At 33.7% G+C, this 24637-nt stretch overlaps 1 protein-coding gene across 2 annotated transcripts in view; it reads right to left on the reverse strand.

Moving 5' to 3' along the window:
• AP3B1 (adaptor related protein complex 3 subunit beta 1) overlaps positions 1-24637 on the reverse strand; it is a 348039-nt gene that overhangs the window by 139589 nt on the left and 183813 nt on the right. For both annotated transcript variants that reach the window (XM_047731751.1, XM_047731750.1), the window contains 7 exons: positions 20838-20993; positions 16822-16919; positions 15658-15712; positions 15499-15570; positions 13064-13126; positions 9777-9909; positions 3109-3218 (listed from right to left, as the gene is read on the reverse strand). In XM_047731751.1, coding sequence (XP_047587707.1) covers positions 3109-3218; positions 9777-9909; positions 13064-13126; positions 15499-15570; positions 15658-15712; positions 16822-16919; positions 20838-20993 — 687 coding nt within the window. The remainder of the gene's footprint in view (positions 1-3108; positions 3219-9776; positions 9910-13063; positions 13127-15498; positions 15571-15657; positions 15713-16821; positions 16920-20837; positions 20994-24637) is intronic.

Consider the following 24637-nt stretch of genomic DNA (forward strand, 5'->3'; position numbering starts at 1 on the left):
GTTTTAAGCTTCCTAAATTTGCTAATATCAAATCTACTCTTTTAATCCCTTTAATACACAGTTTCTGAGAGGTCCTGGCTTTGATAATTAGAATCGATAATGAGAGTAGATATAAAGACAAAGAACACTCTGGTGAGAGATTTGGTGGGAGCTCAGATGCTAACAGACTCCTGTGAGTGTTATTCTTAGCTTTAAGATACACATATAACTGCCCTACGAGCTTTACTAAGACCTTAAGGGAAAGAAAATTTTGCTACCAGAGATATTAAATATTGATCCTGATGCAGCTTCCAAACTCTGCCTTAAACCACATAAATACAATCCCTCTAAAGAGACTCAGAGTATACATTACCCCATCTTCAAAGACGAAAATAATGTATTTCCCCCTAAACTACAACCCTATCACTTACAGAACATTAGTTTTAAACTTTAACCAACAATGAAAAAAAAAAAAAAAAAAAACCTTTAATTGAAGGGACAGACATAGTGAAGGGCAAACACAAGGGAAAAGAGTTTGAAGAAAAACCAGAAAGAAGCCATGGAGAATGTTTCAAAAGGGAAGAAGAAGCAGTATGTGAAGTCAAATGCTAACAAAAGATCATGAAAGACACTGACAGCAAATTATCCACTGGGTTTAATAAGAAGATAGTCAATGACCCTGGAAAAGTCAGTGTTAGTGGAGTCAGGGGAGTCAAAATCAGACTGAGACAGACTGAGGAACTCTGAAAAGAGGAAATAACATTAGAAAAAGGGAATGAAATAGGACCTAAATAATAGACAGGAGACACTTACATAATACCACGATGTGCCAGGAAATATTCTTAAGAGCATGACACATATTAACTAATTTAATATGTACAAAATATCAGGCTTCGTTTTCATTTACTATGACCATTGTAAGATGGGAAAAGTATGGAAATTTTAACGTAAAAGCACAGAGTGGATAAGCAGTGGAACAGAGTTAATATTTATTTTTTAATTTAATTTTTAAACACAATTTCAGATTTATAGAAAAGCTGGAAGAATAAAAACAACTTCTGAATACCCTTCACCCAGATTCCTCAAATGTCATCACTTTACTATATTTGCTTTAGTTTTCTATATATACACAGATATTTTGTTTCCTAAATTGAAAGAAGTTGTAGATTTATCCTTAAACATCAAAATATATCATTGCAAACTCTGTAATAAAAGGAATGCTCTTACATTGCTACAGTAAAATGATTTAAAAATTAGAAATTGAAATACTGAACCAATACTACTACCTAATCTACAGATTTTATTGAGATTTGGCCAATTATCCCTACCAAATCTTCCCAAATCCTTCACAGAAAAAGAAAATAAAAAAGTATGTGTTGCATAGAGTTGTGATATCATTTTAAACTCTCTTAATGGGAAAAAGTTCCTGAGTTTTTCTTTTCATGATATAGGCATTTTTAAGGAGTATAGCCAGTTATTTTGTAGCATACTCCCATTTGGGTTTGTCTCATGTTTCTTCTTCTTCTTCTTTTTTTTTTTTTCCCAGTGTTCCAGCATTCATTGTTTATGCACCACACCCAGTGCTCCATGCAATACGTGCCCTCCATAATACCCACTACCAGGCTATCCAACCCCCCACCTCCCCCTCCAAAACCCTCAGCTTGTTTTTCAGAGTCCACTGTCTCATGCTTCTTCTTGATTATATTCAAGTCATTCACTTTTGCAAGAATTCAACAGAGCTGATGTTAGGTTCTATTCACTGTATCATATCAGGTGGTGTTTAATTACATTGCTGGCAATGTGAACCATGTTCATTTGGTTCAGGTAACACCTGCAAGGTTTCTCCATTGTAAAACTTAATAGTCTTTAATTTATGTTTTGTAATTAAGTATCATATGAGAATATACTTTGAAACTATACAAATATCCTCTGACTACCTAAACTTTTACCCCATACTTTTTACCATTTGTTAATGAGTCTTACCTCAGTCTATTATTATTGTGATGGCTTGCAAATGGTGATAGTCTAATTCCATCATTCCTCCTACATTTATTTGTTTTGTACTGTAAGAAAGAGCTTCCCCCTCTCCCTTAATCAATCATTCATTCCAGTGTGGTCTCAACAGAGTCTTACCCTATTCAATAGGCCATAATCCTTTTACTATAATTTATTTTGTTTTCCAAATTGGCCAGTGGGGGCCTCTTCAAGCTGGCTTTTGTGTCTTTCTGACATGTCTCTATCATTCTGTGAGCAATTTCCTTGCCTTTTTTGCCCAACAAGATGTTCCCAGATCATCTTATTCTTTCCTTGCCCTAGATCTAAAATCAGCCATTTCTCGAAGCAGCCCTGTCCGTCAAGGGGTGAATGAAATTTAAAAACCAAGGTCTACCAAAAAGGAATGCAGTACTACATTCTAGAACATGCACAAACTTTGAAAACATGCTAAGTTAAAGAAGCTAGACACAAAAGGCCATTTGACATATGATTCCACTTAAATCAAATGTCCAAAATAAGCAAATCCATAGAGACAAAGTAGATTAGTTAGCTGACAAGGGCTAGACTAAAGGGAGAAATCAGTTTTACTGGAATAATGAAAACATACTGGAATTAAATAGTAGTGATGGTTGCACAACCTTATGAATACACCAAAAACTGCTATGTTATATGAGTGCATATTATAGTATAAAATTATATCTCAGATAAAAAAAACAAACAAACAGGATCTAGGCACTAGGTGTGCTCATTTGTATTGAGGCATTATTGCATGCAGGCCCTCTCAAAAAAATAGATGACTGTATACTCAATATACACATTCATATGCATATACATAAATGTGTGTGGACACACACACATTTACACACTCACACGCATCTACAATTTATAAAGTCATGAAGTTTACACTGATATCTCCATTTCCAAACTAACAATGCAGCATTTATTGCATCTTTCCCCTTTTCCAGATTTGTAATTCCCTTCCACAACAGTGTAAAATCTCAGAACCAGGATTTGAATCCAGATAGTTAAGCTCTCTCAGCCACTACATCTTAAGATGTCCATTATCTTAACAACACTATAATTTATTGACTAAAATCCAGTTAAATTCAGAAAGATCGCTTAATTGGTACTCACAGTTATACTGTCCAAGAGTTTAGCCATATGTTTAATAATTTCACCATGTTGTGCAGGTTGCATTTGCAGTAATTTCTTAATAACAACTACACTTTCAGCAACAACTATTTCTGAAAAAGAGAGATTATTCACATTAAATATATATAATGCAATTCAAATGCAATATTCCTGGTAAAATATGAAGTTAGCAAAATATTCTACATGTCTCAAATGACTAGGTGATAGTATAGATAGGTATAACCACGAGTATATTTCCAAACTTTGGGGGTGAATACTGTCTTAAGCAGAGGAGTATACTTTAATTTCTAACTTCTGTTGTTGCCTCCTAACTTCTGATATCCCCTTCCAATACCCACCTCTTTGAGTGAGAAAAGCAACGTGAGGTTAGATTTTGCTGCTCACCATAATATTCAAGTGTCTTTAGCTTTTAACTATAGCTTTCAAATACTTGATTTCTACCATAGGGTGGTAATCAAATAGCCACCATGTAAGTTATTTGGTTCCTATCAACTACATAGTGGGAATCAAACAGCTACAATCTAAATAACTTTTTTTCCAATTCTAAAGAAAACAGCAAACTAAAAACAAAAAAATTCCTTAAGGGATATGTCCAGAAAAGTAAGTACTGAAGATCATTAATGGTAAGAAGGGTGTTACTATAGAAATAGCACTGACTTCAGAGCCAGAAAGGGTGGGCTTATGTGCTGGATTGTTTCCATTTGTCCAGTGAATCCACTCTCTGCCTTTCTTGACCTACTCTTTGTCCTTAGAGGTTGACCTGTGCAGATTGCATCAACCAGACTCCCTTGTCCCTGGCTTCCAGCTATGTTTAGCTGATAGGACATACCAGCAGGAGATCAAGGGGGCAGAAGGAGAGAATTTTTGCTATCATGGATCTCTACTACCAGGTCTCCCTGGCAATGTGTACATTCTTCTACTGATAGTTTCAGTTCTTCTGAATGGCTCTCGCCTGCTGTACTGCTCACACTCCTCACACCCCTTTCCTTTAGCTCTAGTTATGATAAAGGGGCTTCCCACGGTCAATAACCTGTTAGCCTCCGGACGTTATATTATACCTTCTTGGTTTCTCTTAATCCTGCCCACATCTTATAAATAGTTCCTTCAGGGGCACCTGGGTGGCTCAGTGGGTTAAGCCTCTACCTTCGGCTCAGGTCATGATCTCAGAGTCCTGGGACCGAGCCCCAAATCGGCTCTCTGCTCAGCGAGGAGGCTGATTCCCCCTCTCTGCCTGCCTCTCTGCCTACTTGTGATCTCTCTCTCTGTCAAATAAAATCTTTGAAAAAATAAATAAATAAATAAATAAATGGTTCCTTCATTAAATTCTCTTCAATCATACCTTTTAAGTATGCCATCTGTTTCTTGCCAGAGCAAGAAATATATTTATTATATATATAATATATAACATTAATATAATAAAACTAATATACAAATTAGTATATCTATAACTAATATAATATTATTATTATAATTAACTAATATAATAATTGGTCCTGGGAGTGACTCCAAGGAAGCAGTTCCTGAAACTGGGATTCTGAGATTGAGTTATCACACTGAAATGGCTAATTACTAGTCCAGAGTTACATTTTTGGTGGCACCAGCAGATAACTATAATCCAATTAGATTACAATTGAGAGAACTTATGGAATGATTCTTATATAAACAAATACTAATGCTACTGAAGCCAAATAATTAAGTCCACAATGCCTTAACTTATTACTTTGACATTTTTTATTAATAGGGCTTCATGGACATTAGAAATTCCCCTGGCATACACTACAAAGGTGCATTTTAATATTATACTAGAAATACCATGATTTGTGTTGCTATTCTTTTCTCTGAAAAAAAAAAATGTATATATTTTTTAAAAGATTTTATTTATTTGTTTGACAGACACAGCAAAAGAGGGAACACAAGCAGGGGGAGTGGGAGAAGGAGAAGCAGGCTTTCCGCCAAGCAGGGAGCCCAATATGGGGCTTGAACCCAGGACCTGGGGATCATGACCTGAGCTGAAGGCAGACAGATGCTCAACGATGAAGCCACCCAGGGGCCCCTAAAATGTATTTTCTTACCTGGCTTTAAGAATACAAGTAAAATTTTTTATCATTTTAATCATTATTAAACATACTTATTTCAAATTACATAGCTCTTTCTCCAATAGAATGATAAATTGATGGTTATACAATGCTTTAGTTTACAATATGAGAAAATATTTCTTTCTCTTCTATAGTAATATATGGTAGGTACCTTATTTTCATTATTTTAAAGATGAAGAAAGACAAATGCCCTAGCACTATATGACTTTATCCAGAATTCAGAAGGTACCATTTCATCTCTAAATTCTAAGTTAAGAGGTGCAGCTACTATACAAAGACCACTGCTTTGAGCTTTGATGAAAACAAATGTTAAGATCCCGACTTTGTCAAACTTACACTCTAGGTAAGAAAAATTAAAAGTAATTACTATGCAAAGTAAAATATGGTAAATGTGGCTTTAAGAATCCACAGTATAAAATTTTTTTATTTTTAAAATGTATTATTACAAAACTAGACAAAGAAAAATATTGTATAATTTTAATTATACACATGGAGAGGCAGGATTGGCTATAGCTGAAAAATATATTTGGTATCATTTATCTTTTGATGCTGTATTACTTTCCTATTGTTGTTATAAATTCCACAAACTTAGTGGCTTAACACAATACAAATTCAGTGTCTTACAGTTCTTGAGTTAGAAGTTAACAGTTTAGACCTTAAGGGGCTAAAAGCAAGATGTCAATAGGACTACCTCTCTATGGAGGTTCTAAGAGAAAATCTATTCTTTGCCTTTTCTAACTTCTACATGTTGTTCACATTCCTTGACTCAAGGTCCTGATCTAGCAATGGCATCGCTTCAATCTCTGCTTCTGACATCTGACTTTCTTGACCTCCCTCCTTTTCTTTCTGATCTCCATCTCAAGAATCTTAATCACATCTGCAAAATCCCTTCTGCCATGGAATCCCTTCTGCCCACAGGTTCTGGGCATAATAACCTGGACGTCTTCAGCAGGGGTCTTTATTCACCCACCCCATGTGCCCTCTCACCCCTTCATGTAATTCCACCCTACTTTTCTTTTACTCTATCTCCTGTTTTTCAAAGACCACAGGACTGTAGTGCTGTTCTACCAGAAGCACAAAATGATCCTGTGTTCTGGACCTTTCCTAGCTTCGTCTTTGTTCTTAACAAGACTTAAGGGTCCTTACTGTAAGAAATAGAGCCTACTATTTTTTTTTTAATTTAACTTCACTTTGGTAAGAACTCTTAAAATGAGATCTACCCTCTTACAAAACTTTATCTACATTATTGTTGATTATAGGTATAATGTTGTACAGCAAATCTCTAGAGCTTATTCAGCTTACTTAATGGAAACATTATGTTTGCTGTTTAGTAATTCCCTATTTCCCTTTTCCCCACCCCTGGTTACTATCATTCCACTCTCTGATTCTATGAATTTGACTATTTTAGATATTTCACACAAGTGGAATCATAAAGTACTTGGCTTTTTGTGGCAGGTTTATTTCACTTAGCCTATGCCTTCAAGGTTACTACAGTGTACTATTGCCATCATTTTCCAAATGAAGAATCTGAAGCACAGGGAGATCGAGTAATTTATTCAAGATAACATTAACATTCAAACATAGGTAGTCTAGTTCTACATGCAAGCAGACAGCCCCCAACAGAGTAAGTGGTCAATACACAGAAAAACTATAATACACTTGTTTTATATTACTGTCTCCCTTCATTAGACTGTTAACTCTGTAAAAGCAGGAACCTTTTATAGGCTGAATGAATATCTTAGTCACCTATTTAACACTTACTAAAAACCCCAACTATATTCAAGTTCTCAATAAACATTTACTGAATTATGTAAAACTCAATGAAATAAAAAATAGTCCTCTGCCCCAATCCTTTTAGTTTACAGTAGATGGTAAATTTATTCAGCCAAATGAAATGCAGATTTCTCATAAAGATCCTTGAGAAATTTGTCATATTAATCTCAGATAGTGATACTGAATTGTTTTAGGCAAGCTTCAAGTCTGCCTTGAAAAGTCCTCTCCATGTCAAGAAGGGAGAAGTCAGTAATATTTAAAAAAACAAACAAACAAACAAAAAAAAAACATTGGGCACCTGGGTGGCTCAGTGGGTTAAAGCCTCTGCCTTGAGCTCAGGTTATGGTCTCAGGGTCCTGGGATCGAGCCCCACATGGAGCTCTCCGCTCAGGGGGAGCCTGCTTCCTTCTCTCTCCCTGCCTGCCTCTCTGACTAATTGTAATCTCTATCAAATAAATAAACAAAATCTTTAAAACAAAACAAAAAAACCTACAGGTCTAAAAACAGTGTGTTAAATATATGTAAAAAAAACAATGGAGCCTAGAGGCTGCCCCTAAGGGTTTAATATACATTATCTGAACAGATGAGCAGATATTTGTATTAACATAAAATCAAGAGTCACAGATCTTAGAGCTTCAAAAGATCCTAGAGATTTTAAAGAAACTGAGGCCTCATTCTAGATACCTATTTCTAAGAACATATCTTTTAATAGAAGAAAGGAGTTCTGTTGTCAGGATTGGCCATTTTTAAGTTAAAAATATTATTACTTTCCTCAATGCTACTGATTTTAATATAAATATTCTCCTTATTTGTTTTACTAATTTTAATGAGGTTTCCAAATGACAAAAGTATACTCATATGAAAAAGAATTAAAGAATCAGAAACTATAGGCTAATGATGATTATACAACCAAAATCTGAATTAAAGTTTCTAAATATTAAACTACAGAGAAAAAAGCCATTGTTATAATGATGGTTTTGATTTATCAAAAACAAAAGCCTAAACATCAAAATATCAGAGTTGAAATAAGTAAATTCTCCTACTTTTAAGAGTGAATATAGATTATTTTAATCTCCCATCACATAATTACAAAACAATCTATTCTTTCCTTCAAAGTGCTACTGGGGTAGAATATTCATCATTTAAATGAAAATCAATAAAAGGTATTTTTCAAGAAATTAATATATTACAAAACTGAAGTAGAGATAATTGCTTTAAAATCTACAACAATTTCACATGAGAAAAAAAGGTCAAAAACTAAAATTCAGAAACCTTGAATATATTTTGTATTTAAAAGAACTAATGAGTGTTCTCATTTACAGTACTTTTTGTATGCAACTGAATTTTAAAAGAAAAATTACCCTGGTAAATCTTGGTTCATAATCTTTAATGTTCTGGAAATATTTTCCCAAGAAATGTATCATAAATAATAGAATAGAAGGTCATTATTAAGATACAGGTAATAAGACATGTTTTTCAACTCATATTTTGAAGTGTAACACAGAAATAGAGACAAAAAGAATGAAAAGTAGAAACAAGTAAAATGAATGACATTTAGCATCCTAATCTCTAGTTACTTTCTATAGTCAATTAAAAAAAAACACACTTTCCTTGGAAATTTTTGTTGCCACTTAGTTTTAATATTACATGTAGAAAAATGTTCTATCCATATTATCTTGAATTTATAGGATTAAAGTTTATAATTTTATGTTCACAATAAAAAATCACTCTAAATTGGGCTAAATTTTGTTTCAGTTTTTTCATTAGAAGTAGTGATCACAATAGTATAATTTTCTAAAGAGATTTACATGTGGGATTTGATAATTAGGGATAAAAGAGTTATTTAGTGAAAATACAAATAATGATATAAATAAAATTTAAATATAATCAATTTTCTTACATTTCAACTTACGCTTCCTATGTCCTATATGCCTATGTTTAAATATGACATATTTATACTTAGAATTCCACAAATCATTTCAATGATTTTACACAGAAAATTGAGCTTTTCCCAAAAAGAATCTGTTTTAATCAAATATACAATTATAATAAAAATCCTCTACATAAATTATTATAAAGGTGAAAGGGACTAATAGTGATCTTTCTCCAAATGGCTTTATTTATTCTAAAGTCATACCACAGAAATAACAGACATTTTACCACAGAACAGTATGAAATCTAGATTATGCGTTTTACTGGTTATCACCTATCAAGTTTTACAAAATGTTTACATGTTGTTTGGCTTAAAAACACAAAGTTGTTGCAAACTGATGACTTTTAAATTGAATTTAATATTGAATATAAAATTATTAGCTGAATTTCTGGGGAAAAAAAAACTCTGAAGGTACACAATAAACATACTTTTTTGATCCAGCCACTTCTCCATGTTATAGTCATTTGCCTGCTTTTAGCACCCTCTGCAGGTGAACCAATATTATACATGACTTATGTGTCATTACAAGCCATAAAATATAACCTTTGTGGAAAAGGCATAATGAAGGTGATTAAACTGTGAAGAAATAAAATAAGCAAACTACAGTTTCGTAGTTCTATTTAGGAAAAACAAATACTGTTTGCAACTTTATTATCTAATTTACTAAAACACCACAAAGGTGTGTGCGTGTGTCTTTCTATTTCGAGGATAAATTGCTACTCTCATCATGATCATGCTACTGACATACAGGAAACACTAAAATGAAATGTTAAAAAATGTTAGAATTTGAAGATCATGCCAAGAGTACTCAAACGATAAATTACTTGAAAATAAAATTATCAACTTACCATCTCTGTTGGACAACAGACACACCAGGCCATTGAGGCATGTATCAGTGACTTCTGAGATGTTGGTTGCACATCTGCCTATGGTTTGAATAGTGGCTGCTGCAAACTGTTTATCCTGGCTTTTCACGTAGGTCTAAAAAATAGCATTTCAATTAGCTTATACTTTGGTACCATCAAGTGAACAAAAAGATATACTAACTTTGTCAAAAATACAAATTTTAGAATCTATAATATTCTCATTTATATGCACAACAGGGCCAACTGATGACTTAGCTTAATTTAATTTTGTTTTTTTACTTAAAGAATGCGCCTATAGAAGAGGCACATTTTCAAGCCAGGTTCATTCACCTGTGGCCACAGAGGCTTGTGACTCCAAAACAGATAGTGGGGAGCAGTCACCCAAAGACAGCAATTAGTTTAAGTGCAAGGTTGAAAGAGATGATGAGAACTCTCTCTTTGGAGGTTTCAGTTCATTTAACCAGCAGCATCTGTGAATCTATGAAAAAAAGGGTTGTTTTTTCAGAGACACTGAATCTAAAGTTGGGAGAAGAGGAGGAAAAGGACAAATACACTAATGACAAACATTTTCAAAATGTTATCTGAATGGCAATAAAACTATAATAACTACAATGAGCAGTACTGCAATAAAGACTTTAAAAATACTCAGTCTGTAACAGAATTCCCTACTTTTGAAATAGATTTTCTTTAAAAGAATGTTTTAAAAACATACTGTAAACTATTTATATAAACTTAAAAAGAAATCACTGATTTAACAATAGCAAGTTAAAAGAGCTTTATAAAATTTAATATAGCCCTAAAGAGTTTCACTTTGATTATAAGTTTCCTAATTTAAAAACTCAGCTTTTCTTATTTACAGAAATAAATATGCTTTAAATATGCATACTTATATTTATATATTATAGTGTATGTAAACAAAATTTAAAATTCTATTTTCAACTGAATTTTTTTTAATTTATTTAGTTTTGAGTAAGCTTTGCTCCCAATGTGGGGCTTGAACTCACGACCCTGAAATCAAGTGTCACATGCTCTACTGACTGAGCCAACCAGGCATCCCTCAACTGACATTTTTAAAAAAAGATTCCCAACTTCAAATGAGATGTACATAATGTATAATTAACACTATGGTTATTTAACATACCAAAAAGGATGTACATTTAAATGGTGTCAAAATGACAAATAAAAAAAAATCTAAGAATATCTAAAGCCATACAGATTTTGTGAGAACAGCACAAAGAACAAGATTAAATACTGAAGAAATAAATTACACAAATTCTCTTAGTTCCATGTGAGAAAGATCATTTGTATTTTAACAGCTTCCTAGTTGATGACCTAATTTCCTCAATTACAAAAAATATCTTTAAAAAATTCTCTATTTTGGGGCACCTGGGTGGCTCAGTGGGTTGAGGCCTGTGCCTTCGGCTCAGGTCATGATCCCAGGGTCCTGGGATCGAGCCCCGCGTCGGGCTCTGTGCTGAGCAAGGAGCCTGCTTTCTCCTCTCTCTCTCTGCCTGCCTCTCTGCCTACTTGTGATCTCTGTCTGTCAAGTGAATGAATGAGATCTTTGGAAAAAAAAGGAAAAAAAAAAAATTCTCTATTTTACTCAAAAAGGAACATAACCAAAAAAAAAAAAAAAAGGAACATAACCTATAACCCACACAAATGAGGTACAAATATTGACAGTGATAAAAGTAGATACATAAAAAGTGTATCAGAAAGTCTAACTAAACAATGGCCTTATTAAAAATGCTGATCTTAATTGAAATGGCCAGATTACCAATATTTTGAGATAGGTTCAATATGTCACCTCTGTATAACTAAACAATGCCATAAAACTGCCTGAGATTCACTGCCTACATCCCCAGTAAACTTGACTTAAGCAGGAAGCTGATAGCAAAAGGACAGCCCAACTGATTACCTACAATAAGAAAAAGGACAAACAAAAACACTGAGACAAAAATTAAAAACTTAAAAATATATATATAAAAGCAAATTTATAAAAATGAAGTAAAAATCAAATCTAACCAATGTTCTATAGCTATGGATTACTGGATAAAAACTTGAGATACTATATCTTCTGGCATACATAAATATGACTAGATATCCAAAACATCCTAATTTTTAAAAATTATTTATTTATTTTGGGAGGGCAGGGCAGAGAGAGAAGAGAGAGAATCTCAAGCAGGTTCTACACCCAGTGTGGAGCCCAAAATGGGGCCCCACGTCACAAGCCTGAAATCATGACCTTAGCCAAAATCAGGAGTTGGATGCTTAACCAACTTAGCCAGCCAGGTACCCCGAAATATCCTAATTTTACAAGAAATTCTTCTAGAAAAATAAATACCATGGAAGTACAGCAATCCAGTTATAAAATTATAAACTATGGACATGCTATAATATTCTACTACTCCTGTTAAAAGTATAAGATCATACAATTTAAAAAATCCAGTATCTATTTGACTAAAAAGAAATTTAATATAGTTATACAGGAGGATTATAGCAACAAAATAAATGAAATCAATAAAAGTTGGGAGTTAACAAAAACTGTGATTTGCGCGTAGCATGTGGTACATTTTCACTAAGAAAACTGCTGATGAGGTAGAAAATTCATAATACTGATAGTAGATTTTCTGTTGCTATCTTGTACCACTAAGTCTCCGGAGGTGACCCCTCCATCTTAAAGTGCATATATCCATGAGATAGTTTTTGAATAATATTTTTTAAGGGTGTTTGGCAGGGAGGCACCTCATCCATATGCATTAATGGTTTTAAAAAGTACAACAAAACAAAAATAATGACAAAAACATCATAACAGGAGCAATTTTAGACCAAAAATACATAAAGCTAAGAGGACATTATCTGAAGAGAGACAGGACAATTAAACAGGACAACTAGGTAAAAAGTGAAGCCACTTTCATGAATGCAGAGTATGGAGTGGACTAGTGATGATGACAGCAGAGACATGGAATCCTTACCAGTAATATAATGTAATTTAAAACAACAACAACAACAACAACAAACAGTAATAAACCAGTCTTTCAAATGCTGTGCAAACATGAAAGGGACTATTATTTCATTTCCCTTAAATTTAGAATTTATAGCTAATGTTGATTCATGAAAATTTACAAATTTCATAGTTCTCAATCTTGTCCCAAATCACTGTTTTATTTAATACAATTACCTATTTGTAAATTGAGAAAGATATATATTTGACTGTAAACTAAACAAATGTTTTAGAAGTTACTTTATAACCAGCAGTGTATACAAACCTGAAATTCTCGGAGAAGAGTTGATATGTTGGCTTCATTTGCCAAGTTTGTCAAAATTTCAAGCTATAGTAGAAAAAAGAAAGAGTAACATTGTAAAGCACAAAGAAAAAGGATTAATTTAATAAAGACAAGGCATTGAATAGAATGGAAATTTTTGTTTTTAAAAAGTCACACTGTTACAAATGTTGTGAGGCATTATACCTTTCTGGTGAATTTTGTCTTCCTACATCTCCAAGCAGAGAACAAGTAATTACATAATTTTCAAAAACAATTAGGAAAAAGAGAATCCTCCATCTTCCCTGTTTGTCCCAACTTTATAATTTATATCTAATTAACCTGAACAATTTCAGGTAGTTTGTTGCTTTTTTTCCCTTTATTAATAAAGCTAGAAAACAACTTGCCCTCCATGTACTACCTCTGTTTTCCAGATACCAATTAATTCTTAGATTTGTTCTCATTTATCATACCACCCCAAATACTTGGACATTTTAATTCTCTCTTCTTGATTCATAGTTATAAAAAGATGTAATTAAAAGTCTACCTCCAATAGGCTCACTAAAAACATTTCAGTTCTTCCTCGTAAAAAATATTCAAGCTATCTGAAGGAAAGCATGAAAAAGGAAAAAAGAGGGACACCTGGGTGGCTCAGTGAGTTAAAGCCTCTGCCTTCGACTCGGGTCATGATCCCAGGGTCCTGGGATCAAGCCCCACGTTGGGCTCTCTGCTCAGCGGGGAGCCTGCTTCCTCCTCTATCTCTGCCTGCCTCTCTGCCTACTTGTGATCTCTATCTGTCAAATAAATAAATAAAATCTTAAAAAAAAAAAAAAGAAACAGAGAACAGACAGGACAAATAGAAAACAAAACACAAGATGTATGTGTGATATATATATACACACATAGTCATATCACAAATTACATTAAAAATAAATGGTCTAAACACTCCAATTAAAAGGGATAGATTGTAGAGAAGTTCCATATATATTTTCAGTACTAGTCATTTTTCATATATATGTACTGGAAATATCTTTTTCCCAGATCACGGTGTCATTCTGCATTTTATTTTGATGAAAACATTTTAAATATTTTTTAAGATTTTATTTATTTGTCAGAGAGAGAGACAAGTGAGTACAAACAGGCAGAGCACCAGGCAGAGGGAGAAGCAGGCTTCCTGCTGAGCAAGGAGCCCGATGTGGAACTCTATCCCAGCACCCTGGGATCATGACCTGAGCCAAAGACAGACACTTAAAAACATTTTCATTTATATATAATTTAAAAAAAAAATCTCAAACATATAGAAAAGGTAAAAAGAACTATTTTGATCTGAATCATTTGAGAGTTGCCAATCTGACACCACATCATCCCCAAATACTTCTGTGTATATTCCCTATAAACAAGGACATTGTCCTACAGAACACAATAGGATCAAGAAAATTAACACTTATACATACCTCCATGCAATCATCACTTCCATTAAGTTTCATTAATTATCTCAATCATAATAAAAGGATCCAATTCAGTATCAGACATTCGGTTTTATCTTTAGTCTCCTTTGGCCTGAAAGTTTCTCTGTATTTTTCTGACCTTCACAACCTTGACATTTTTGACAACTGCAAACCAGTTATTTTCTAAAATATCCTACAATTTTGATGTGTATTAGATTTCTTTATGATTGAACCCAGTTTTCATGTGAGTAACCAATCATTCCAATATATGCTGAAAAGTCCATCCTTTCCACATTGGTTTGTAAGGTCTCCTCTATTATATAGTACATCTTCATATACAGGGATGTTTCCATGCTTTCTTTTCTATCCCACTTATTTTTGTCTAAATATCACAGTTTTAATTATCATAACTTTATATCCCTATGTTCTTTAGTGTAGTTATTATTCCCTGAACATAACACTCTTTCATAATCTCTGTTAGCATAAACTGCTCTCTTCTCCTACTCAGACCCTACAACCACCTCCCATTCAATGTACCAACAAGAACAAAAAATTTCACAAAAATATTATTCTTTTAAAATCCACTCAAACATCAACTTTTCCACAAGTCTTTTCTAAATCCTAGAAACTTAACCCTATTTTTCTATCCTGCACAATACTCAATTCAAATCTCTATAATATCACTATAATATAATATCAATTCAAATCTCTATAATATCACTTAAAAAACACAGTGCTGAAATTATCTACTTGTCCAGTGTACAAAAGCATTATTCAAGGTGCAGGTAGCATTATAAACTTAGTATTATTAAGATGCAGCAGCATTTATTATAACTGGATATAATAATAAAGTTTAGAAAGTATAAAGAAAATCCCTAAAAGTATCTGTGTTTCTGGAAATGCAGGTCTCCATTTTACAGATGCTAGAAGCTAGAACAGTATCTTCAAAATAAAGATGTACTAAGGGTAGTTGAAAAATAAAAGCATGTGTACCTTCAGTGTCTTGATCATAGTTGGATCAGTTGATCGAACATAGAAACTCTTCAGATAAGGTTCAAACATACCCTAGATTATAAAAAGAAATATATAAATACATTTATGGTTTTAATGCATTCATTTCTCCCTTGAATTATGTGTTCATAATGTACATACCTTTCTTTGAATTGACATAGTTGCTATATTCTGTAGGACAATATACTGCACCTCCCTAAAAATGAAAGGAGAATTTTCATTGGATATATTTTCCAAGTAAATACCTTTATATAAATAGTATATTAAGCCAGAAAAAAAAAAGGAAGTAAGTTTCAAACTGAACTCAAATATTAAACAGTTTTTAGCAAATCTTAGGTATTTATGTCTTCTTTTTAAACACATTTTCCTGTAAACTAATAAATAAGATTTGATTCATCATGTGGAAAAGTTAAAACCTATTTTACAATACTGTATTCCTAAGATGTAAAGCCAAAACTACAGCTGCTCTGAACACATTCAAGGAAGGTGTTCTTAGGGCTAACAGAATAAACATGATCATAGCATTTATATAAACTCTTGATCAGATGATCACCATGTCACTCAGTTCTGACCAGAATGAATAGATTAAAAAAAAAAAAAAAAGCTGTGTTATTTTATGTCCAAATATCTAAGAAATGAATGTAGAAGTTAATGTGGTATAAAGCTTCACGTGAAAAATGCATTCCAGAACCTTCTGATAGCCTTTGAACTAGTTACAGAAAAGAAAAAATTACTGAACTGAGAAAAAGGAAAAGAATGACCATGTATAAAGACATGGTCTTTATACACAAAGAACCCTAAACACAAAAGTGTTTAGGTCCTAAGCACAAAGAATATCACTAAGGAATGGCAGAAGTCAGTCTAGAGTTAAGTAGCTGAGGTGCTAAGGTCTTGTTACATGTAATCTTTTCCCCCCAACTCTATTAGCAGAAGTAAGCACTCAATGAAGGAAATTTTAAATTTAAAGTAACTAATTATAACAAAATATTCAGGGTAAGCTAAATAGCTGAAACTGTTTTGTAATTCTTAAAACAGAGAAAACAAAACGACAATAAAAATCTGATCTTAAACATTGCCAAAATATTTTCAATCTCTTTGGGCTTGAGTTTAAGAGAAATTTTATATTTATCACCAACTTAGAGATAAACTGTATAAAGGCTTGTATGATGACCCCTTAAGTATGAAATCTTATAGACAGAACACAAAGTCATGTAATAAGTGTCTGAAAGATAGATTACAGTTGTTCAAACACTACTTTTGAAGCCACACAAAAGAAAAAAAAAAACAAATAAAATCATGTCCTACCTATTACTACGAAGTAAACGCACTAGTGATTTCGAAATGATGCCAACTTCAGACTTTGGTGATATGTGCCAATACAGCTGAGCAACTGCCATAACCACCTAAAAGATAAAGCATAAAAACAATAAGAACTATAAACATGGGAGCACTCTACAGCTTTGAAGTACATTCTTACATATTGTTTACTCCTATAAAATTCCTGTTAAGTAGGAGGAATATGCTACTACCCTTTGAAGCAGGTTGAACAGTGTCCTCCCAAGAATTCATGTCTACCTGAAGAATGTGACCTTACCTGGATAAAAGTCTTTGCAGATATTATTAAGGTAATGCTGGAGAGGAGATCACACTGAATTAGGGTGGGCCCTAAATCCAGTAAGTGTCCTTATAAAGAAAATTATACACACAAACACATTAAAGAAGGCAATGTAAAGATGGAGGTAGAGACTGGAGTGATGAATCTATAAGCCACTGAGTGCGGATTGCAGGCAATCACTATAAACTAGCAAAAGGCAGTTTCTCCTGTAAAGCCACCAGAAGGAACAAACCCTTTGATGCCTTGATTTTGGACTTCCACTTTCTCACTAAAAAGTGAGAAAATACATTTCTGTTGTTCTAATTCACCTGGTTTGTGGTAATTTACTATGACAGCCCTAGGAAACCAATACATCATTGAGAAAGAAAATAGATGTTATCAGAAAACAGATGTTAAATGAACTACCGAAAGTCTGCCTGCCAGTATGCAGCAAAGCTTTACATAACACTCCAAACCCCATACTCTTCCTAACACTGCTGCTGCTGCTCTGAGATTGGGAATATTTTAAAAGTTGTAAGTATGCCTTTCCAATGAAGTCTAAATACTTTTGAAAAAGTAACAAGCTGAAAATTTTAAAAATCAGTACATTAAATTTATGAACTCTACTAAAATAATTCCTCTAAAGCAACAGCATTTGAAATAATCTTTTGTTTTCAAAATGCAGAACCTTAAAAACAGTCTTTGCTTCAAAGCCATTATAAGGGTGATGAGAACTTCTGTCATAAAATATAAGAGAACTATGTTTCCCCCACATGCCTCTACACTTAGATTCAGAGATCAAAAGTCCAAACTGAAAAGTGATCCAGTTTAACCTGTGACAAATGCAGAGAGTTACAGTAGTTATATCATCTTGACTTTAGCTCAGAAAACATTAATACTACTTTACTTATGCTTGTTCTATAAGGTTCTAACAAATATATGGCAGTAGTTTTATATACACTTAAAGAGTATACAGCAGCTGAGGGTGCTTGAGATAAAAGGAGTTCCTTCCAAAACTAAGAAACATTTTTAAAATGTTTTTATTCTATTTATTTATTTTTTAAAAGCACTTTAAAAAAAATACTGCTCACAGAGTCCCAAATTTACTGTTTCTTGGCCCATTGCTGTACTTTTTTTTTTACAAGGCTGATTTATAGCTTTCAGATATCACTTAGCAATTGAGGAACTTAAGGATATTTTATTTCTTCACTTGTGATCCACAAATACACTGTAATTACTGAACAAACTGTCCTGAATTTAAAATCTTATAAAATAAGGGCACCTGGGTGGTTCCATCGGTTAGGCATCTCCCTTTGGCCCAGGTCACGATCTGGGACTAAGTTCCATGTCAGGCTCCCTGCTCAACAGGGAGTCTGCTTCTCTCTCTGCCCCTCCCTCTCCCCCATCTCATGCTCTCTCTCTCTCTCTCTCTCCAACTTGCTCTCTCTCAAATAAAAATTTTTAAATGTTAAAAAAATTTAAAAAATAGTATCTTATAAAATAAAATTTCTATGACTGACTTAATCTACAAGTAGGTAATAGTCATTTTTACAAATACTAAAGTATACAGTTGGCTAATAAGTATTAGTATATAATAGAAAAGAAAGTAAAACTTAATTGTAATGTATTTTACAGAAATTAAGCCCTTTTCTATTAAAAATTGTCCAATGCTACTAGCAAGAAAATAAACTGTACTTTCTATATATGTCAATGTTTTAAAGATTCTAGATGCCACTCAGTATGTAATCTCTTCTACTATACTAATTAGGGCACTCCCTCAAGCCCACAAGGCGTACATACTCTTCTTTTCCCCTAGTATTTACAAATCTAAAAGTTTCAAGTTGCTTCCATAACCAGAATTTGAAATCTATCGTCTAATTTGTAAAAGCCAAGAGGGTAACTCCCATATCTCCAAAGTCCAAAATGACTAAAATATACAAATAGATGGGTCCTCTACAGTTAAATTATGTGCATTCATGATAAAGTATATCCTATAAGCACTTTTCTATTCCTAAATACTCTTACCACTTTTGCCTTATCTACAGTTAGGACAGCCTCCCCACACTTTGCTGACAATGCCCCTTATCTCCAAATCAATACACAGCACTGACCAAGTTTCCTGAAAAAAATTCTCAAAGTTTCTCCTATAACTGTGAGTCAGGCTAGAAGAAGGAAATCTACTCACAATCCTTCAACAGTCAACCTTTATATGTACTTAGCAGCACCAAATTAGTAGGACAGCAAAATATATTGGGACAAAAAGTAAATTACTCTATTTGGTATATGTCAAATAAGTACGGAATTAAAACATACTGGGGAAAAAAGTACAAACTACTTCTATTTGTTTCACCATTTTTGATCAGTAAGTATTTGGACTATAAAATCAATTCCCAAGATAAACAGTGAGTCAACTATAAAGAGAGTTTTAGGTGACAAGTTACAGCTACTTAAATACAATCTGCCTAAGCTGGGCTCACTGAAATATAACCATGTTTTACAACATTAGTAAAATAACATTTTTTTTATTACTGTGTATGGTTATTTAATAATGATATAGAAACTAAATTATCAGGTATAAGATAAAAACTTCTGCCAATTACTAATATACACAGAGCTCTAAGCTCTAAATCAGCATGCACTGGAAAACTTAAAATAACTCACATTTTCAAAGTTTTTATTAGTTGAACAGAACCATTCATTAAGAACATTTTTTAAATTAATAATATTGAGAAAATGTTTTACCTGACTCCATCAAATGTTTAGATATAACTGCCAGTTAACAGGTAACACAGAGCACAGAAGAAAAAATTAAATAGCACTATAAAGTAAGCAAAGAGAAAACCCTGAAGAACATTCCACAAGACTTGGGAGGTTTAAGAGCTGTAACAACCAGGTACTATACATACTGGTTTAGATTACCTATTTATAAAAGATAATTTAAAATAAACTGGTATTAAATGAGATGAAATTTTATTGAATAGAGAGGACTGACTAGGGAAAAAGGTTAAAAAAGTACTATGTACAGTATGATTTTTACCTTGGTTTAAAGAATATGTATGTATAGATCAACACACATGTGAATATATGTATATTTATGCAGCAAAAGGGTCTGGAAGAAAATGCATCAAAACATAACAGTGATTTCTGAGTGATGGGAATATGATGTTTTAATTTCTTTAAAGTTTTTGCTGGTCCCGATTTCCTAATTTTTTATTGTGCACATAAATAAATGAAATATAAAGTGTATTTAAACCAAAAAGATGTAAAACAAAAGAAAACAAACTCAGGAGACAAATGAAAATGATTTTTAACTGCTATTCCTACCAGTTAAAATTTTTTAGGTATGAGGCATTATGCTAGACACTTTCTTTATATGTTAGTCTCTTAAAAACTCCTATCAGGTTCACATGAATATTATGGACTGAAACCAGATTAAGTACTCTCAACTACAACCAAGTAACAGAAATATGCAGTCTTCCAACCCAATGAGAAACATATTAAGCTCATATATTAGGAAAAGCCAATTAACAAAACCACAAAAGTAAATGAAGTCCAATATAACTACCAAAACAAGTAATCTCATCAAAACTGATTTTTTGGGTGTATGATCAAATAAATAAACAAATGCTCCCTTAGCACACTGAAATATTGTTCACTGAACTTAGATACTTTTAACAACTGTTTTAAAAAAATCCATAAATTATTTCTTGTAAGGGTTTTAACATACCGCTGCATTCCTGCTCTGAAGCAAAGGCTTTGTATTCCGAATTAAAAGTCTATGGTCTGGATCCATAGTATATGGCTTCTTCCTTTGGTCAGTCTTTTCCTTCTGTTCATCATCAGATTCATAAAAATTCTTTTCATTGTCTTCTAAACCATCATCCTGAAAGAAATACAAAGAAAACATTCTTTTTTAACATCTACAATCATGATAGTATTTTATCGTAAAATACCTCTGTTGAAAGGAATTTGAAAATCTTATGCTACCTATATAAAAGAAAGGCCTTGCTTTTTCTCACATTCTGTAACAATGTAACTGTCCTTTAGTGCTATACATAATATTTATTTTCTGTTATATAGTAGGCCTCTGAAATATTAAATCCTCATAGATATATCCATAGCTGACTAAAGGCAAAACTTGACCATGAGACTCTAACAAAGCTATAACAGAAGATTACCTAAAACCTGAGAACTATTTCCATACATTATCAGTCACTCTGTAACTGGATCTAAAAGTCAGAACAAAGAGAACTGTTTCAACTGCAGCATGCATAAAAGAAATCATAATAAAACTTGACAGGTTAAAAACTAGTATTTAAGTATGTCCCTGTGTTGTCAAGAAAGACTCAGTTTGATACTTAATGTATATTCACAAGGGTTGATTCTATATTTTTGCTTTGTACAAATTACTTTGTAATTTGAATTCATTGTTATCTCTGTCAAAATCTGCCTAAAGGCATTTAGTCTTAAAAATAAACAAACAAAAAGCATTAAAAGACAATAATTCTACCTAGATCCAATTCAAGAGCCACTTAGAGGTAATTTTTGTTACTAAGTACCTGAAACACACTTTTTACTTCTGAAAAGATGAAGCAGATATACTTTTCCCTATTCCTCTATCTACAACTAGAAACTGGAGACATTATATAAAAAATAAACTTAAGTAAGGAAAGACAGAGAGGAGAAGAAAGACTGGATATGGACCTCAGGACCCAAAGAATGAAACAAGAGAAGCTCCTTGGGTTTTCATTTTTACCATAGTTTACCAAGGACTGAGAAACTGAGTGCCAAAAACACCAAGCACAGATAAAACAAACCCTCCAAAAGCCCACTCTCAAAGCCAAAAGGACCAAGTAAAAGAAAATCTAGCAAGACATCTTTTAGAAAATAACTACTCTACTGTAGTTACCAATAGAGAAAAAACTAAGGTTTCATTCCTACCCCCATCAGCAAAGGCTGACATGGGAACCTAGACTTCCTACTGCCCCATGCTATAATGAGATGCCTCAATCATCCCACTGGAATGATGTCAGAAAAGGCCACTATAGTCAAGACTTTAATTCCCAGGAGATAACATGGCATCCCCACAGTGTCAATGAAGACAAAGTGCAGAACTTGCATATCTAAGTATACCCATCAAGAACAAAATGACCTTGGGGCAAGTGGGTGGCTCCGTCGTTCAAGTGACTGCCTTCAGCTTGGGTCATGATCCCAGGGTCCTAGGATGGAGACCCATGTCCTGCTCCCTGCTCGGCAGGGAGCCTGCTTCTCCCTCTCCCTCTGCCGCTCCCCCTGCTTGTGCTTATTCTCTATCAAATAAATAAAATCTTTAAAAAAAAAAAAAAAAAAAAAAAGAACATTATCCCGCTCCACTGAGCTAGTCTAAGAAAAAATACTCAGTGGACACTCAAGATTTATAGCACCACCACCCAGTGGTAACAATGACACTAGTGGAGGAAACATGTAGACCAGCAATGAGACATTTCTATCCCTCCCAGCCTAAGAGCTATCAGGACAAAATTATTGGGGAGCCTGAAATCCCATATTTAGCCACAGTAACAGTGAAGACAACCTCCCTGGGGTGTCAATGGAGGCTAAGTGGGGAAACTGGACTTCTACCACGACCTGGAAGTAATGAGGGAGCATGCACTCCACCTTTCCCTAATGGAGTGTTATCAAACAAACCCAGCTAAAACAGAAGAGCTGGGGGTGCCTGGGTGGCTCAGTGGATTATACCCTCTGCCTTTGGCTCGGGTCGTGGTCCCAGGGTCCTGGGATCGAGCCCCACATGGGGCTCTTTGCTCAGCAGGGAGCCTGCTTCCCCCTCTCTCTCTCTGTGCCTGCCTCTCTGCCTGCTTGTGACCTCTGTCAAATAAATAAAATAAACTTTAAAAAAATAAATAAAAAATAAAACAGAAGCTCTGAATAAAATGTAGAATCTCATAATATTCAAAATGTTCAGGTTTCAATAAAAATTACTCATCATTCCAAGAACAAGGAAGACCTAAAGGTGGATGAAAAATGATAACCAGTAGATGCCAACATTACAACAGGAATATTAGAAATATTTGATTAAGATTTTACATCAGCCATCATAAAAATGCTTCAATGGAAAATGAGGAACATCACTGAAATAAAAGGAAAAATAGAAGGTCTTAGCAAAGACTTACAAAGTCTTGAGAAAAAAAACAATATATAAAAAAAGACCAAACAGAAATGTTATAAGTGAAAAATATAAGAGTCAAAATTAAACAGTGACTGAGATCAAAAGCAGTATTAAGGAGATAAGGAAACCATCAGTGACTTGAACCATAATAAAAGAGAAATTGCCCATTCTGAATAACAGTGCAAAAACAGACTAACAGGGGCGCCTGGGTGGCTCAGTGGATTAAGCCGCTGCCTTCAGCTCAGGTCATGATCTCAGGGTCCTGGGATCGAGCCCCGAGTCGGGCTCTCTGCTCAGCAGGGAGCCTGCTTCCCCCTCTCTCTCTGCCTGCCTCTCTGCCTGCTTGTGATCTCTCTCTGTCAAATAAATAAAAATAAAATCTTTAAAAAAAAAAAAACAACAGACTAACAACAAAGAAAAAGAAAAACATCCCCCCCACCACCAAAAAAAACCCTCAGAACTTTGGGGGACTTGTGGAACTATAACAAAGTAACATCTTTTGCCATCTAAATCTTGGAAATAAAGAAGACAAAGGGTGGGGCTGAAAGAGTACTCCAAGAAATAACGGATGACAAAATATTACTTGGCAAAAGAAATAAAAATACAGACTGAATAAGGTGAGTAAACTCTAAGCAAGATATATACAAAGAAATCCATAATAAGACATATTAAGTCAAACATCTGAAAACTAAAGACGAAAATAAAAATCTGGAAAGCAGCATGATAGAAATGACACTGGAGAGGATTTGCTAATGAATCAGAGTGATTAGTGATGAGGATAAAAATGTGAAACAAGTTGAAGAACTTCTTAGAAGTTAAAACCAATAAGATGCAGTGAGTGAATGTGAAGGATGAAATGGGACCACTTAAACAGGATGTCTCCATTCCCAGCCTGGATAACCAAGCAGATAATGATGTCACCAGATAAGAAAACCTGTCCAGGGAGAGAAAGAATCTCCCTCTTCTTCATGGCTTCTTGCTATACAAACATTCTTAAAAGATAGTCTAAAACAAAACCTACAAATGCCTTTACTAAAAAGAGCTTCAAAAATGAGGAATTCCAATGAAGAACCATCTCCCAATATTTTCTTTTGTTCATGACTGACCTACCCTTATTTCTAAGTGAATTCTCTTTCTACACATTCACAAATTCCTCCTAAGAAAACTAAATGTATAATTTGTGATCTCTAATCATTTTTACTTCAATATGGTAGAAAAGTTTTTAAAATGGTTATATAACTAAGTAAAGAGTTTTTAAACTTGACACCAAAAGCATAGTCCATAAAAGGGAACATTAATAAACTGGATCTCGGGGCACCTGGGGCTCAGAGGGTTAAAGCCTCTGCCTTCGGCTCAGATCA

Source organism: Lutra lutra, chromosome 5 (assembly GCF_902655055.1).
Source record: "Lutra lutra chromosome 5, mLutLut1.2, whole genome shotgun sequence".
In the NCBI taxonomy this organism is placed as follows: Eukaryota; Metazoa; Chordata; class Mammalia; order Carnivora; family Mustelidae; genus Lutra; species Lutra lutra.